The sequence below is a fragment of the Macrosteles quadrilineatus genome, unplaced genomic scaffold (assembly GCF_028750875.1).
Source record: "Macrosteles quadrilineatus isolate MER2022 unplaced genomic scaffold, UCM_ALF_1.0 Scaffold_8__2_contigs__length_117827958, whole genome shotgun sequence".
Lineage (NCBI taxonomy): Eukaryota > Metazoa > Arthropoda > Insecta > Hemiptera > Cicadellidae > Macrosteles > Macrosteles quadrilineatus.
In genome coordinates, this window is record NW_026542601.1 from 80,952,820 (window position 1) to 80,970,626 (window position 17,807).

At 35.2% G+C, this 17,807-nt stretch overlaps 1 protein-coding gene across 1 annotated transcript in view; it reads left to right on the forward strand.

The window, feature by feature from the left end:
• Nucleotides 1–17,807, forward strand: part of LOC128999881 (MPN domain-containing protein-like) — a 37,462-nt gene that overhangs the window by 15,496 nt on the left and 4,159 nt on the right. Inside the window, exons 3-13 of the mRNA XM_054426619.1 lie at nt 4,742–4,815; nt 6,228–6,344; nt 7,261–7,407; nt 8,582–8,717; nt 9,539–9,671; nt 11,537–11,706; nt 12,179–12,299; nt 13,393–13,520; nt 14,204–14,364; nt 16,771–16,863; nt 17,104–17,350. Of these exons, the coding sequence (XP_054282594.1) occupies nt 4,742–4,815; nt 6,228–6,344; nt 7,261–7,407; nt 8,582–8,717; nt 9,539–9,671; nt 11,537–11,706; nt 12,179–12,299; nt 13,393–13,520; nt 14,204–14,364; nt 16,771–16,863; nt 17,104–17,350 (1,527 nt within the window). The remainder of the gene's footprint in view (nt 1–4,741; nt 4,816–6,227; nt 6,345–7,260; nt 7,408–8,581; nt 8,718–9,538; nt 9,672–11,536; nt 11,707–12,178; nt 12,300–13,392; nt 13,521–14,203; nt 14,365–16,770; nt 16,864–17,103; nt 17,351–17,807) is intronic.

A 17,807-nucleotide genomic window follows, 5' to 3' on the forward strand; every position in this document is an offset into this window, starting at 1 on the left:
AACCAACTGCTGTTCTTTATATAAGAAGGTTTCAACTGAATATTATAAGATCCCCGTGCGTAGAACGGGTACACAGCTAGTTCTATACTATTATAAAGAAGAGGGGGTGTCTGTGTGTGTGTTTGTATGAGCTAATCTCAAAAAATACTGATCCGACTATGCTCAAATTGCACACAAATGAAGCTACAGCTCCTAGGATACATATAGAACTATTACCGCTTCGATATTCACCTAGGGCTTTGCCCCGTGGGCTTTCAAAAATCTTAGATGAGAGATTTAAAAGTAAATATTGATTGATGGTATCCATGGTAACAAAGAACAAACCTAGTAAGTTTAAAAATGTAAACAAGCAGAACTAACTGTCAAATTGATTTTGATTTCTCAATTCAACACAGCTGGTTCAAACCTTATTAAATACTGCACGAATATTAGAACAGAGAGGGTAAGGATTATAAATTTAAAATAATGATGTCACTAGCCTGAATTTATTTAACATTACCTAAAGGAGCTGTCAAACCATATGTTAATGTAATTTCATTATTATAGGATTGTTTAAGTTACAGTACTTCATTTGTTTATGATTTAACTATACTGAGTCTGTTATAATATTTGTGAAATGTTGTAATATTATTTATTTATTTTTATAATAATTCATTTTAAAATAAATCATTCAATGGATATAGGAAATAATCAACATTCTATATTGCCCTATCAACCTAGGCCCTTATCCTAAATTATGGGGCATATTCTTTTGATTTATTTGTTTGTAAACAGTAATATAATCCCCCTGCCCCAGCAAACCTATAGACTGAGCCAATTCCCGTTTGCCTGATTATAATTTCACTAAAACATCTTAGAAAATTGCCCTATTAACATGTTTGGAACTATTGTGATAGGTTTTCGTTTACAGTGCATACCATTAAACACATTCTTTTATTATAGGTATATGTGTGCCACACTATAGGATACCGTATAAATTAAAAGACCATAATTTCTTAGACCGTTTCCTCTCCCATCACTGCAATGATCATGTTCTACTTATATGCCAACCCCGTACGAAGGTCGGGTATTCTACTAGTTATTGATAAAGTTGAGAATACTAAAGGTTCTACAAAACAAAACATTGAATAATAAAAATACATTTGTATGAAAGTAACATATAGATTGACAAAATTGTAAAACGATCGTATAATATCTAACAATATCAAATTATTTACAGTATCACGGTTACAACTTTTAAACTACTTTTGTTATGACTCAATGTTAACCTCTTTAGGACCTTTCATTTTATGCTTTTGTTAGTGGGGACTGGTTAAAACACCACAGTAGGTTTTACAAATATGATTGTGAGATGATATTATAATCTGAACTAGATTATACGTGTTGATAATAATATGTATTTTAATTTAAGTACTTTAATTGATTCGGTTATATGTTTACCTCATATAACATTTGAAAATGGATTGAAACATTAGATGTCTTTGGAATACTCTGAGAGTGAGAAGCAAAACATAACTTTCAGCAATGATGCATCGAAATCTACCTTTACTGATTCAGAAATGTAATTGCAAAATATTTTGTCAACATGACTAAAATGTTAAAAAAAAATAGATGTATCAGCACGAAATAGTTTGTAAGATAAAAAAAAAAAAAAACAGTCTAGGACAACTTATATAGCGTTCTAACCTCAAACATTGTTATCGTTTCAGTGTACAAATTCAATTGATACAAAATAACTACGTTACCAATTTATGTTTGTAAACAAAAATCAATTTTTTAATGGTTGCGTAATAACTATTTACATTACAAGTGTAGTAAGAGCGTTTTTACTTCACGCAGGTGAATGTTGTGCAACGAGCGGAAGCGAGTTGCATAATTCACCTAAGTGATGTAAACAGCACGCTCTTGCGTAACGTGTAACGTACAAGATTTTACCTGACCCGACAATAAACATGGGTTTACGTACAATATTTTTCATTATCCATTTCACTCATCTTCTATCAGTAACGTTCTTTTACTAACAAAAGCTAGGTTAGGTAGGAAAATACTTTAAAGCATAATAATAACATTCAAGCGCACAGCTGATTTCTAGCGTTGAACATCGTTGGCTCCATAGAGTTATTTTTTTAAGTTAAGCACTCAATGTTATTTAAATGGGTTTATTTACATCACCGAGTGAGTTTTTGATACTTTACATCACTCGAGAAGTAAGGAAGTTGTATACATCACGCTTGGGATAGGGAAGTTTAACATGGCGGGTTAGGTAAATCAATTTAAATTATTATTTACTACACAAATTATTTGTAATGTAAAACATTGTTCACCACTCGGAGCAAAAGTATATTATTTATGGTACTTAAATTGTTTTATAGTACGTGGCAGTATAGTATTATTAGTTTATTAGTTGCTTGTTGCACTGTTCTACACACTGCTCAAGCTCTACAGCTCATTAAGTGGCATCCTGTCCACACACTGTTGATATATACTGAATTGTGGCATGGTGCCACTATTTCGAGTGTAGGCTGGCGTGAGAATTGGCAACGTAGCATTTTATAGTTCCGGCGGACGGCGCGAGGCGCGCTAGCTACCTGTATGGTTTCGTGTTCCACAATTCGGTGTGTACCTGCGCTACTTAAACTCACATCAACGAGTTCAAAAATACTCAATTGTGGCATGCGATGTTTAAACGACGTAATAATGCTGGAAAACCTCGAAAATAATCGAATTAGCTGTGGCACCCTGAAAAAGGTGCCACAATTTTTGAAGGTGCCACAGTACGGCCGTGTGCCTGTGAAGGATGCCACTATTCGGTGAATACAAACACACACACACACACACACACACACACACACACACACAGACATCACTTCGAAAACCACTTTTTTAGGTCCAGGGGGACCCAAAACGAATATATCCACTCAAAACTCAAACTCGAAAATTTTGACGAAAACAATACTTTCTCCATATACTATGGTATAGGGGGAGAAAGTAAAAATAGCATAGTTTGCTCCTGCTAACAGCTCTTGTAGGACTATTCCTAGGCTATGCTATGGTTTAAGACGAATACCAAGTCCCAAGTTCAATTATTATGAATATATCTGTTTAGTCCTTGCAATAACAAGCCTACTATTGCCAACTTGTTACATAGCCAAGTAGGCCTACATGTTATTTTTACTTAACAAATTTCAACATGTTTAAATTAAAAGACGATTTCAGGATAAGTTGCTGAATACTGTTTTCTGTACCAACTAGGTTGAAGCACAATTTGCCCTATGCATATTGACAATAAAGGACGATTTCTTGACATTGAAAAGTGTTATTCATAGAACAAGTAACTTATCACTATGGTTAAAAGTTATAGCAATGTCGTTTTTAACATTAAAAGTAAAGAAATGCAATAAACTCCAATTTCAGTAGGCTAGGCTCTGTAACACAAAAAAGTATTTTTAAATAATCGTTTTAAAGTTTTATTGGTCTTAATTGTTTATATAAGACATCTATAAATGAATCTATATTAAAGAAATAAAATGAGCTTTTAAAATATAGTTTGGTTGTAAGTCCTTTGAACTTAATGAAATTTACATATAAGATGCTTAAAAATAATGCAATATTTCAAAATAAGTACTAAATGTGATGGGACACCCAACTATTTGGTTCTGTTGTTGTAATGTTAGGTTTATGCCAACAAATTAAATACAATCTAGGAATAATTTGTTTTCCAAGTAATGTTAGATACAATACTGACATTTCTTTTTTAAATGTTTGTTCAATAAAAATGTAGTTGCAATTAATTTTACATTTACCTAATGTGCGTGGAATAAAAAGTAACGTCTTTGGAAAAGTAGCTAAAATTGTAGCTGTAGCTACATTTCATTGTAGCTGTAGTTGTAGCTAGCTACATTTTCGGAACTGTAGCTGTAGCTGTAGCTAAGCTACTTTTTTGGAAATGTAGCAGTAGTTGTAGTTAGCTACATTTTAAAAGTAGCTTCCCCAACACTGAGAATCTACTGTACTAAACACACGCACTTCACCTCCGTGCACTGCTAAAGCTACTTCACACACTTATAGGCCTACAACTTACTAAATTCAATATTTGGCAGTTGGCAGTGTAAAAATTAATGTACAAAATTCCACCCTGCTCAATATACAGTGTGTGAAGGCCAATCTTTCTAATCTTTTCTACAATTTTAGTGAGACTACAACAGGCATTCTTTGTACTTTGTCAGATAGTATTTTTATGTGTACCTACTGTATTTGTTTATTAAAGAAAGATCATTATAATAGATTTATCATCCATATCTGAATTTTAAAGTCCATTCTGTCATGTTAATTTAAAGGGGGGGGGGGCGTTTTGTCAACAGTTTTAGAACTACTGTATGTTAACCAAATAGGCCTAATACAATCTATTTATAAACCATGGTTTTATGGTATCTTAATTAAAGAGTAGGACCTAACTATTTTATAAGCCCTAAATAAGAGAAAAACACATACGTAGTGTAGTCAACACTGGCGTTCAAACGTCTCAAACACGAAACAGGCTTAAAATAGGCTTCTGATTTTACAATAGTTTGAGAAGTCAAAGTCTTCTTTTGCCATTTACGGTTCCTAGTGTACTTTTAGTAAATGATACAGAATATGTTTTGTTTCATGCAGCCAACATTTGTATTTGCCATGTGGGCGGTTATGGTTATGATGTTTTTGTGGTCCAATGTTGGCAATATTGAACATGACTCTTTTGTAGCATCTCCACGTCAAGGTGAAGACCAGGAAGATGAGCCAGAAATCAATGAAGAGGAAGAAGAAGCTATGGAAGAGGTGCAACTTTTTTGTTTCAGCCTAAATTGTGCCTTTTAAGAAAGTTTGTTCTTTCAAATTATGAACTTTTGGTGGTACAAAATGCAAATGATTAATGGTTCCAGTCAGATAATCTTTGTCTTATCTATGTCATATTACCAGCATGTTTGGCTGCCTTAAGTTTGGAAATGTGATGTTAAATTAATTTTTAAGGTAGCTAGAGATGTTGTTTGTTGTAATGTGAATAATTTTCTTAGATTTTTAGCATCTGCACTAAAGGATGATAGATTCATACCATTTGCTTGACAAGAGACCACTTTTGTTGGGTTTACAATTTGTTTATATCTTTTAGATACCTCCCCTATCGGTTTTACATTCTTTTGTTCAGTCAAACAGTGATCTACCAGCAAAGTTCCCTTTAATATTGGCCTCTTCTTCAAACGAGACTAACAATCGCGGCAGGAATGTGCAAAACATTGTACCCATTGGGTGAATGTTTACGACCACCTCCGACTTCCCCCTACCTTTGTTTGATCATTCAAACATTTTAACTCCTTCACATCTGTCAACAGCCAATAGATTTCACTAGCGGTTGTTGCTTTAAAACATAGAAATATAATCACAGAAAAGATTAATTCTTGGTAGGAGCGTAGATTTTCCTTAACATTGTTTTTGGCTACGAAGACTAGACTATCTGCCTAACGCATAACAGTGGGAATTATCTAGAATAGTTGTGGATAAAATAAAGAGTACTTACCTGGCCGTTGCTCAATGGAGGAGACTTTAGTTCACTGACAACCATCGTAACTTGGTGACAAAGAGTTTTTTATTGTTCTATTTAACATAAAATGCAATCAGACATTGTCAAGCAAATGGTGGCCCCACCGTGCAAAATGCATTGGTCATTTGGTTTCAGAGACTTTATCTTAGCAAATCTTTCTAAGATGTACATTTTGTCGTTCTTGATGATCTGTCCTATTTTCCCGGTCTTATTATAATACTTCCTTAAAAAAACATAAATATTTAGATTTAGATTTCTCAGAAACATATTTTACTTGCAAAATCCAAACTTAAGTTTTATGAGCCCTTGTTATTTTCATAATTTTACTCATAAAATTATAAATGTTCTCCTTTTTAAACACTCTTGATTATTTAAGAGCTAGTTAAGTAAGTGAAAATAAAGTTATATACTTTTAATAACACTTTGCAAATCAATAGGAATTAAAAATGCATTGCGTTTTAGAGCTAATGAAGCTAAAGTAATTTAAATACCTTAGGTAAAATTAATTTATTTACTGACTAAAAATCTGGAAATTTTCATATGATTTATTCTATGATCCAAGCTTGATGAGTCGGATCATTTAACTGTCTCATAGCCTGTTTAACTCCTAAATTACACCGTAATATATCATAATGACAAACTTATCGCCTAGGAGGAAGTGCCAGACTCTTCCACCTCTACGACTGTCGGTCGATCAGTCACTCTACAGAAACTCCTGGCCGCTGGGATTCTACACCCCGGTGATCAAGTCATGTCGATAGAATACTTGGTGAGCTTCGTCTCAACCTGGCTCTTTCTCACATTTCTTTTCGCATGGTTTCACCTTGGTTTTCGGTGTTTGGTGTTTTTAATTCTCGATGTTTCTTGTGATGGACCTGAAGGTGGAATTGTACCCGAGTACTAATGCAGTTTGTGCTACTAATACTCCAGTTTTGTTTCTCAACTTTTCAGAAACCAGACGATGTAAGTAACGATGTGTCAGTTGTATTCTTTTTAATCGGCTTTGCTTGTTAATCGTCATCAGTCTAATGCTATGATTTTTAATAATTCACCGCAGCTTTGTCAGTTTCACATTTGTTTAATGTTTTACATAGAATGATTGTTTACTAACAAGATTTTTTGCGATGTGATTGTCCAAATTTACTTGAAAAAATAACGCATGTATTTTATAATACTGTAAAAGTGTAATGTTATATGTATAATTGATTTTGCTGTTTTAGTTTTCAATTATATTAAGACTAAAATTAACTAAGATCCTGTTTTAAACTTATTAATGTGATTTCAATTGTTTGAGTTGATTGTATTGTATTTTTTTTATTATATTTTTGTTTACAAAAATTAAATTGTAAACATTGTTTAAGGATTGAAAATGTACGATGAACCCCAATTGTGTCTAGACGTAAAATAAACAAAGATTTTTGTTAATCCTTAAGCTAATTTATTTCATCTGAATATTTGTAATATTCCTAGATTATTATGTACTTCATAATGCATTTTTGTCATATTTTTCATCTCTTTTGTCTCATACAATGTTTCAGAGCGGAAAAGTCCTTCATCCTTAACATTTGTCTTATTTCCAGGACAAATCAACGGAATCACTCACCACATGGCCGCCCCAATGCAAAAATTACTCACAGAATAAGTTATACACAGACAAATAAATACTCACAGTGTTTGTATTGCAGGGGCAGAGATTTATGGGTGATCTCCTGCCAGATGGGAAGATAAGATCAGTCGAAACGGACTTGATATTTGCGTCTCCGAGTGCGTGGGCGATACATTGCAAACGCATCATCAACCCGGACAAAAAGTCTGGTTGCGGATGGGCTTCTGTAAGTGGAAACACAGTTATGCAATTGTTTTTTTAACTGAATAAAATATTCTTCCTTGGTTTTTTGTGAGAGAACTGGATTTAAAAAATATTAAATTCATGCTTGGCCTCAAGATTTTGTAAAATGTTCTTTGATTAGTTAGACAATGACTGGTGTGGAATGTGTAAAGAAAGACAGAGACACCAAAAGAAGGGGCAAACTCCTCAAACGTGACCATAAAGAGTACACAAGCAGGGTGTCCACATTCTGGAAAGTCAGGGATAGTCATGGAAAAAAATTTTGGTCATTGAAAGTCAGGGAAATAGGCAAGAAGTCATGGAAAGTCATGGAAATTTCCAATTATGGATGGATTTGAGGGGACCATTCAATGCTCTAGTCAGCCGTAACCCAGACTGTTGTAGCATTTTTCAGGATTTTTCACAAATGTTCGACAATTCAATTTATTACAGTTGTATTATTCTATGAGTTTTCGGTTTCTTTTAGTTCACTGTTGTACCTATTGTACTCCATTGTTATCTGTTATTACATATTTCAGTATTTTCTGCAAAATAACATGTCCAGGCAGTATTATTTGTGTGTGTATGTTATATTATAATTTGCGTGTAAAGTTCGTGAGTCATGGAGTAATGGTAAATGGTCATGGATAGTCATGGAAAGTCATGGAAATTAATGACAAATTGTTTGTGGGCACCCTGACAAGGCAGGGAGCTTTTTCAACACCATGCTTTTACAAGTGTCCATGGGTGTCCATATTACTTTTCCAGAAGGGGGTCGGGAGTTATAACCCCCCAGTAAAGAGGAAGTTCCGGAGGGTCCTCCCCCAGAAAATGGGCTAAATTTAGGTAGGAAACGGTTAATGTTACAAGTCTTTGTCCCTTAATTTGTTTTGTCAATTAAACTTTTATGTTTTTACCATGTGGGGTCTTATGGGGGTTTGGGGGGAGGGGTTTGTGCGCTCCCTAGCCCATAGTGATAGATGCCCATCCGCCCATGCAAATGTCTAGATTTAGCTTTTCTAAAACTGGCTACAAATTTAATGGGTCAAGTAGGGAAAAATCCAATATACAAGGAATATGTTGGAAACTATGTGTAAATTATTCTTTTAATAAAAGACTGAATATGGATACTATTACAGTTTTAATGCCAGTTGTAGTTTATGAAACCTCACTTACAGGTGAAATATAAAGGAAGAAAACTTGATGCATGCAAGAACGAATATTTCTTTAAGAAGAAACCTTTTACAAAAAATAAAGAAAACGAACCGCAGCCTGAAAACAAAAATAAGGACAACGATCACCACTCAGACGCAGGTAGGATTTACGAAAGTACGAAAAGTTACATAGGTACATATTTACTTAGGAAGACACTTAAAATATGACCATTCTGTGATATGAATAGGTACCATTCTACTATCAATAATGCCAAGATTTGAATACATTTAACTTGTTAAAGCCTTCAAATTGCCAAATAATAGAATGTTTAAGTATCTTTTCTTAGGCAATCCATTAAATTGTAGACGCAAAAAGTTTCAGCTCCTTCATCAGGCAGTACACAGGATGTTTTTCTCTCTTCATATGAAGGTCGTCACATTTAATAGACGTAAAAGTAAACATTTGAATTTGATAAACACACAAACACGACACATTTACGGTAACTGATTAGTTAGAATAACAGACAACACTAACTAAACTGGCAGAATTTCAGTCCAGACTGGTGGTGGTCAGTGCAGTAGTTGTAAATCCGTTATCTTATCAACTCAGGTTGCGTCTGTTTTTTTATTACTAGACCTATTTATAGGCTCTCCATATTATTTGTTTTGCGAATAGAGGTGTGTGGAACAAAGCAAGAAGGTAATCTACATAGCATATACAACATTTTATCACCTGTATTAAAGCTTCACTATACAGTTTGCATTGAGTGGCTGAGTGGGTCTACTGTATTTCATTCATTACTTTGTATTGTGCAATGACACAATTAACCTTGTAGAAGAATTTTAGGTATACTGGAGGATGGGCCAGAGGTGTTATTGGCAGTAGGTTTTAGTACTAGCGCACTAAATTCTGGGCACTAAAGCACTGCTAAAATATGTAGTAGTTGTGTATCAACTTATTTATCACCACTCTGGTTACAGACGAAGAAATGGAGCTGAAGCCACCAGCTTCCACCATCCTTCCCCCCACTCCAGCGGCTACCCCTACCCCTCAGCTGACTCTGGTGAGGCCGGTGGTCAAACACAACATGCTCGGCAACCGATCTACTCTGCAGTGAGTGTCTTGTGCGTGTATGTTGTGTGTGTTGTGTGTGTGCGTGAGTTTGGGGTGGGTGTGTGTGTGGTCTGCCATGGGTACCCCGCTAGGCTGGACCACAGGGACAGTGCAGTGACGGCTTTTTTAACAAGAGCTACCAGCCGCCTGTGGGTCCCGGGGCGGGTACTATGGAAGGTAGTGGCTGTGAATGTATGTTGTGGTGAGTGTGTTTCTTTTGTGAGTTTGTGCAGGTATGAGTGGTCTGTGTGAATGTGTTAGGGCTTTGTGTGTGGAATGTATGTGCCAAGTCTCAGGCATTTCAAATTATGTGTTATTTCTAATGGTAATCTATATATATAAAAGGCATTTCCTATATTTAACGCGCAAACTGAACGCGTGATATATGCGTGCATTCATGTTTCACACTGTATCGTTTTGTATATATTTACCTCAGAAACTAGTTTTTTTATTATTTATCTTTTCTTGTAAACAAAATTCTGTGTACAATGTATATTACTTTCCATTTTTAAAAGTAGCCTAAATTTATTGTTTTATTGTGCGGATGATGGACTCAATCCCCAACCACAGGCATTAGCCCATTTGGGGATTACATTTCAGTAATTGTTGTTTGTACCATTGTAAATGATGTTCTGTAATGAAATAAAAAGGATTCATTCATTCATTCATTCATTCTTCACTTTGGCTTAGACCCTGGTCAACATTAAGCTGTAGTTAGACATCAAAAATTTGTTTTCACAAAAAATAATAGCAAATAGCAAATGCGTTACAAATTGGTCATTTCCAAAATCAAAAGATGGCAACTTGTAGATTAATTAGTTATCAATTAAACCTCAGTAATCAATTTAAACCCAACTGAAACACCAATGATTTAGAGGTGCTACATGCATGCAGTAAAGGTAGTAACACACTAGAGGAATTTGAAATCTACAAATTATACCATGACAACACCGCCAGTGCACATATCCCCAACAAAATACTGTAGTTCCATGCACACTCTATTTTCAATGTGCTAATAAACCAAAATAACCGGCCACCTGAACTTTGTCGTACTGATAACGAGGACAACGAGGAAGGAGTCTGATACTGCAGTCTACTACCTGCATCGGGTCCGTCCGCGTCTTGTGATAGGCCTATCAATGTCAAGTAAATTAAATGTGCGTTTCGTGTATTTATTGTGTGCGTGTGACATCGATGTCTAATTTGTTGTAACCCTGACGATGCCGCATTTACGGCAAAACTTGTAGATTAGGTTGTTAACCTAACATCAGAAATTTGGATTACTTGACGAGGTATTGTACCATAATTATTAGTAGTTAAACACAACATTGGTATGGATGCAATCTGCTTATCTATTGAGTGAAGGTTATTGAGATTTTCGTATTGAAATTTAAATATAGCCTATGTTCTCTATGATTTCATTGACCCTTAGGTAATTTTTTAAATCTCTCGATTTGAGCTATGTGTATTTATCTCAAGAACTCTGCATGCCGATGTAGGAAGTTTTTTTTTGCAACTGTTGAGTATTTGCATGGATTAAACATACTAACTTGGTAGATTTGTCATCCTTATGCATCAGCTGAAAATTTTATTGTTGGCATCGTTCGATGCCGCTAGGATCGTGTTTTTGTTGAAAATTTGTTTCTTGTTATTTAAATTATTTAAAACCTCGGTCAACCGAATAAAATAATCATAAACAATAACTTGTAATAATCATACAACTTTCCTTAAAATAATAGAAACAAAATTTTGTCGACACTAGCGCCCAGTGTGTAGACGTGAAAAACAAGGTTCAGATTTTGCAATGGTATGAGACGTATACTTGTGTTGGTTATTAGTGTTTAACACCTGATGAACATGTTTAGTGATCCCAATACCCTGGTGGAGAGTGTGCCATTCTCAGTGATGGGCAAGATCCAGCCCTTCCTAGTGTCTATGTCGACCAACGCAGCTCTAGTGATGGACTTCCACTGTCACCTCACTACCTCGGAGGTCGTAGGCTACCTGGCCGGCCACTGGGACGTCAATGCACATAGTGAGTTTATTGTAAGAGCAGACGTTGCCTAAGTAATCTCTGTACTTCACACAACACTCACAATATCGCCTTAGTATTGCTACTGCTGCTTACCTATGTGTTCTCATCCTGTGATCTGTTTTGATGCGCTTTGATGTTACAGCGATTCTGCCTGTAGCCGACCTCAGCTTCTGACCCTTATCAACTTTACAAAAAGTATGCAAGCTTTCATTTAATGTTTGAGATTGAACCCTGTTAGACATACAGTTAGTTAACAGATTAAATAAGCTTAATGGTTCAATTGAGGTTTAAAAATTGGTTGAAAATGAACCGATCGATAGTTAATTATTGTACAATGCATTAGTTTTATGATCGGAATAATCTGAGGTTTATTATATCTGCAATAAATACACAACCATAAGACTAGGAACTGGTTGAGAATCTCTGAAGTTGAAGCACTTGATGTGAATCTACTGTTAGTGTTTTGTTACAGATCTGGCCATCACACATGTGTTCCCGTGCAGGTCACGCCTCAGCGACAGAGAGATGGCTCCTCTGGTAGAACAAGAGATACAGAAGGCGATGGAGGCTCGGCGGCTGACTCTGGTGGGCTGGTACGTAACACAGCTGATGAATACAGTGTTTCTCTGTAACGTTTGAATTGGAATATGCACTCATTAATTAACAAGGGGAGTTTCTCAATGTCTAAAAAAAAGTGGTTTGAACGTTTTTACCTTCAGCACTAAAAGGGAAAACAAACATTCTGTCAAATATTCAAACACAAATAAAATGGAAACATCCAGTGTTAGATGTACAGACTAGAATGTTTGGTGCGCCATATATATCAGACATATATAGAACATCCATCCATCAGAAGGTCATCCTGGATCAACAACTTCCCCTTGCACCTAACAGATTTTAAATGGAGAAACCAACAAAATGTTGTTCAGGCAATAAACCATTTCCAATTAAACTTAACCTTAATAGAGAGTTGGCTAGACTTAATAATCGCTGGACGTAGGCTATTAGTAACTATTCTGAATTTCCAAATTCTTAAAAAATGTGTTTAATCCACAGACATTTTCATCAAAAGCACACCCATTTTCCTAGTTCCAGATCATTTGCATATCCAGGTTACAATTTCAGGTATATTAGCTTTGTTCTAAATTGGAATAAAGCAACCTTTTTTCCTAATAGGTGGTTCTGATTGGGACGTCTTTAGGGAGATTCTGGTTTACTTTGTTCTGTTGTCTTTTCATGATACAGTAGAACTCCAATTATCCGAACTCCAATTAACCGAATCTCCAATTATCCGAATCGCTTATTTCAACAATTTTAAAAACGTAAAGCTATAGTAATAAGTTTTGCAAAATATCAAAGAATTGTTATTAAACACATTTAGCCAATTTTGGACTTTAATGGAACACTATTGATTGACTTAATAACTTGTATAGAACTCTTGTACTATGAGCATTGTAAACTGTACAAATGTTCTGATTTAAATTATTATTAATTAAAAGTTCACTTAGTACCGAAAATGAGGATTTTTCTTTAAAATTCCCGGAATTCCGGTAAAACTCCGATTATCCGAATTTTGGATTATCCGAATGGGGTCTGGTCCCTATTGATTCGGATAATCGGAGTTCTACTGTATTTCCAAACAGAATGTGTTTCTATGAAGAGTTTAGTTGACGTGGTTGTTGGCAGGTATCACAGTCACCCCTCGTCTCCTGCTACCCCCACCCTGCGAGACATTGACACTCAGCTGGATTATGAGATCATCATGAGAGGGGGGAATGACGCCAGCTACACTCCCTGCGTGGGAGTCATATGTTGTGAGTCGAATACCATCGTCATCCATTACAGAAATAGTTCGTTGCTTTGAGTGAAAGTTTCATAGTGTTGCTTAATAATTCAGTAGAGTCTCGATTAAACTTGGCGCGGATAGGTTGGATACCCTTAAAGATCGTCTCAGTAAACATGCTAAAAATCATAATATAATGAAGATATTTTGTTTTCAACCTATTCAAGGCTTTAAGTTGGTTTCTCTACTGGAATCATCATAGAAATTAATATAAAAAATGTAAGAAAAACTACGTAAATGAAAATATGAGAAAAAACAATACCATAGCATTCAGCCTAAGTATTTATATATACCCTTACACGGCAACTAAACTAAATTGCAGAGGCAAATGCAAATGAGAGTTCACAAACTGTAACACGTGCAACACAAAGAAAACAATCAGAAAGTACAGTCAAGTGCAGATGTTTTAAGCCTTAAAGTATCCATAAGTACTTGCACGGGTGGCAAAAGTGATTGTGCCGATGTAATTGCCCTTGGTGTAATGTCTTACCAACAACAAGCTCAAATAACTGGGACTCTACTGTAATGGTGTTTCTAATGTAATCTTAACCAAATGCTTAATCTAACATGTCAGTTAGTATAAACATTTATCATATATATACTTCATCTACTGAGTTCTCAGTTTTAAATCCTAACAGTCTGTGTCTGTCACAGCACCCTACAACAAGGACAGCCTCAGTCTGGAGTCTACTGTGGTCAGCTATTGGGTCGCTCCACCCCCTGAGAACAAACCTCACGAGTACGGCAAGCCGATGTTGATGAGTTACAGTGTGATTCAGGACCAGTATCTCACCCAGGACACTCTCAATGAGATGGTAACATACAACTACATCAATTTCCCTGCGAAAACACACTAATAATTGTTAACATTTTATTTTTTATACAATTTGTTAATTAAATGTACCAATCTAGTTTTTCGTGTTTTGTTCATGTACTCTTGGTAAAAATAGTGTCGACAAAATTTTGTTTGTCTAAGAAAGCTTTTAAGTGGACTGTAAATTATAATAACAAAGAAAACAATGAATAGAACAGATGTAAAATAAAATATTTACAAATGTAAATTTCAACATAGAAGAAATGAGTACTGATAGCAATGAGTATCAAACTATATTGAATTTGATATTTACTTAAGAACACATCTTGAGCATACTCTATTCAAGTACATCAAGTATTAAGTATTCCTAAATACGTATAGACCATCAGTATGTTGGTGTTGACTTTAGTTCTTAAAATATGAAAAAACTAGCAGAGTACCCGTCCTTCGTACGGGGTTGGCAAATAAGTATAAAATGCTTATTGCAGTTATACCCGATCTTTGCGTTTGCGATGTGAGAAAACACGGTTTGAGAAAATTTGCTTCCTCAAAATTACGGTATGCGATAGTATTACACATCTACCATAGCCATTATGTTCTACTACTTCACCTACACAATAGAGAAAGACAGATTATTAAAAATTCACAAAATATCATAAATTACTAGTGTACCTGTTGCTCTAAATCAAGCAATTTTCAAGTACCGGTATTATACAGAAGATATTTTAAAACTACAGTAATGGCAGTCATAATTATCGATGAGTTTGAAAGACTCGACTAAATGCTTATGTAACTGATTGAAATACTCACGCTATTTAATAATAAATTGAACTCCTTTTGAAATAATAAACGCTTTTTGTAAAAATATTTTCGCATTTTTTGGACCCGGCCTTATTTTTTAGTGTTTTCTACAAATGTTTCCCAACTTAAAGCTGGTACCAGTAAACATTTCTTGCGTGTATTTATTTGATCTGACTTTAGGTAGGTTTACTTTACAACTGTGATAACATGATGTGTATATTCTTCATAGTTTTTTTTACTTCCAAAATAAGTTGCTTAGCATAACTGGCAAAAATTATTCATCTCCCTAAGTGAATGTGTACCTGGATTCCTTACTCTGAGAGCAGGCCTCTCCTCTACTCTTCTCATACATATAAGATTTCCTATTAATTGTCTCCTCCTCTTGTTTTCAATATTTCTCCTTTGAACTCAAGAAATTGTCTGTTCTTCCAACAAAACTGATTGACTGTGACTGTTAAGATTTGTCTATAACCTCTTAAATATTACAAACATCAATATTTCAATATTTCAACAACTCCAAAAAGCTGATGGGTTTAGCTGTTTTTGTTTTTAAATTTGTTTTCAATGTAATTCTTATGGGGGAAAATGCGACCTTTGAGAGCGTCTCATGCCCTTAAGGGTAAGAGTTTTAAAATTCTAAAACCTTTATGCAAAACTACGAACTGAGACGAATTATTTGACACATCAAACGTTAAAAACGGTCCAGAAATAACGGAGGAGTTTTGTTCACAAAAAACAGCCCTCACGTATTAATATAAGAGACTGTTCTTCCAACAAAACTGATTGACTGTGACTGTTAAGATTTGTCTATAACCTCTTAAATATTACAAACATCAATATTTCAATATTTCAACAACTCCAAAAAGCTGATGAGTGCCTTTTTATATACCGTACAGCTGTTTTTGTTTTTATTAAATTTGTTTTCAATGTAATTCTTATGGGGGAAAATGCGACCTTTGAGAGCGTCTCATGCCCTTAAGGGTAAGAGTTTTAAAATTCTAAAACCTTTATGCAAAACTACGAACTGAGACGAATTATTTGACACATCAAACGTTCAAAACAGTCAAGAAATAACGGAGGAGTTTTGTTCACAAAAAACAGCCCTCACGTATTAATATAAGAGATTCATGAAATCTAAAACACATAACTGTAAACAATCCTACTTTGACAGTTCTCATTGTGTATCACAGTTTTTTGTTGCTGCTTAGTTCAAATTAGCTGTTTTCATAAATAATGAAAAAAATAATAGTGCTGCAACCTGTTGGTAAATCTTATAAATTTGTAATGCTTTTGCATATCATAGAACCAACTCTTTTAGTTGAAACAGCTGGCTAAATTCTTTAATTCCCTTTAAATATGAATACTCATAAGGTTAACATGGGGAACTGCAGAGCCACTGGGGCGGAGCCCAAAAGGATTATTGAGATAAGAATATGCCTATATGTTAATCGGAAATGTGAGCTATCATCATGCCAAATTTCAGCCCAATCGGACCAGTATTTTTTGTGTTTACTTGTCACAAACATACATACATCCATACATCTATACATCCAAACTTTCTCATTTATAATATTAGTAGGATACTAAACCTAAACATTTTTTCTAGAAAAAATGTGCGGATTACTACAAAGGCGATCCAGATGTTGTCAAATTTGGGGAAAAATACAAAGGAAACGTAACTTACCTGGACAAACTGAAGGTAAGTGTGTGTAACTCTTACAATTGCAATATTGTTTTCTTACTGCTACAATGGTTATCATAATCGGTAGGAATTTTTATATAAGAGAATGGCTGTTTCTTTTGACTGTGGAACGTATCCAGCAAAGCAAGGAGTGAGCCAATACAGTGAACTGATCAAAAGTAGTGACATCAACTCACCTGAACAATTAATTGAATCTTTTTCTTAGCTTTTAATTTTGACGTATATTTTATTTTCTAGACGACACTGACGTCCAAGTTCCCACGAGACCAGAGTGATGGCAAGCTGTGGGCGTATCTGAGTGAGCTGGTCATGCCGGGCAGTACAGGAGAGACATCTCCCCCCTCTGTGCCCGCCTCTCCGTCCCCCACCCCCTCTCCTTCTACGTCCTCCGCTACCTCATCCGCCTCTGCTCTTGGTCTCAACATACCAAAAGCCGGAGCCAGCCTGTTTAGTGCGGAAATTGCCAACGCTCTGTTCAGTGCAGGTAAATGTAACATGTGAAAACATATTTAATAGATTTTGTTTATAAAGATAGGTTGGCCTTCAACTTTTTTTAAATCTACAATTCTTAAATTTACTTCTGAAATCCATCCCGGTTAAAAATATTGTCAGCAAAGTGAAATATTAATGATGTGTTAGCTCTAGTTAACACGTTCCATACCAACCGTCACACTCCTCTGTAACTGAGGGATGAGTATACTTGGTAGCTAATGTGTTAACACGTTTCCTACCGACCGTCACACTTCTCTATAACTGAGGGATGAGTATAGTTGGTAGCTAATGTGTTAATAGTTGTTTTCTGTGCCATAGACTCAGGTCCGGCTTGAGGTGCATAATACTCATTCAACTTACCTTACACCCCTGATAAATGGTGTGTTCACACCAAAATTGCCAAAAATCAACTTTCACAATCTCTTAAAATTACAGCAATAATCAAGAGC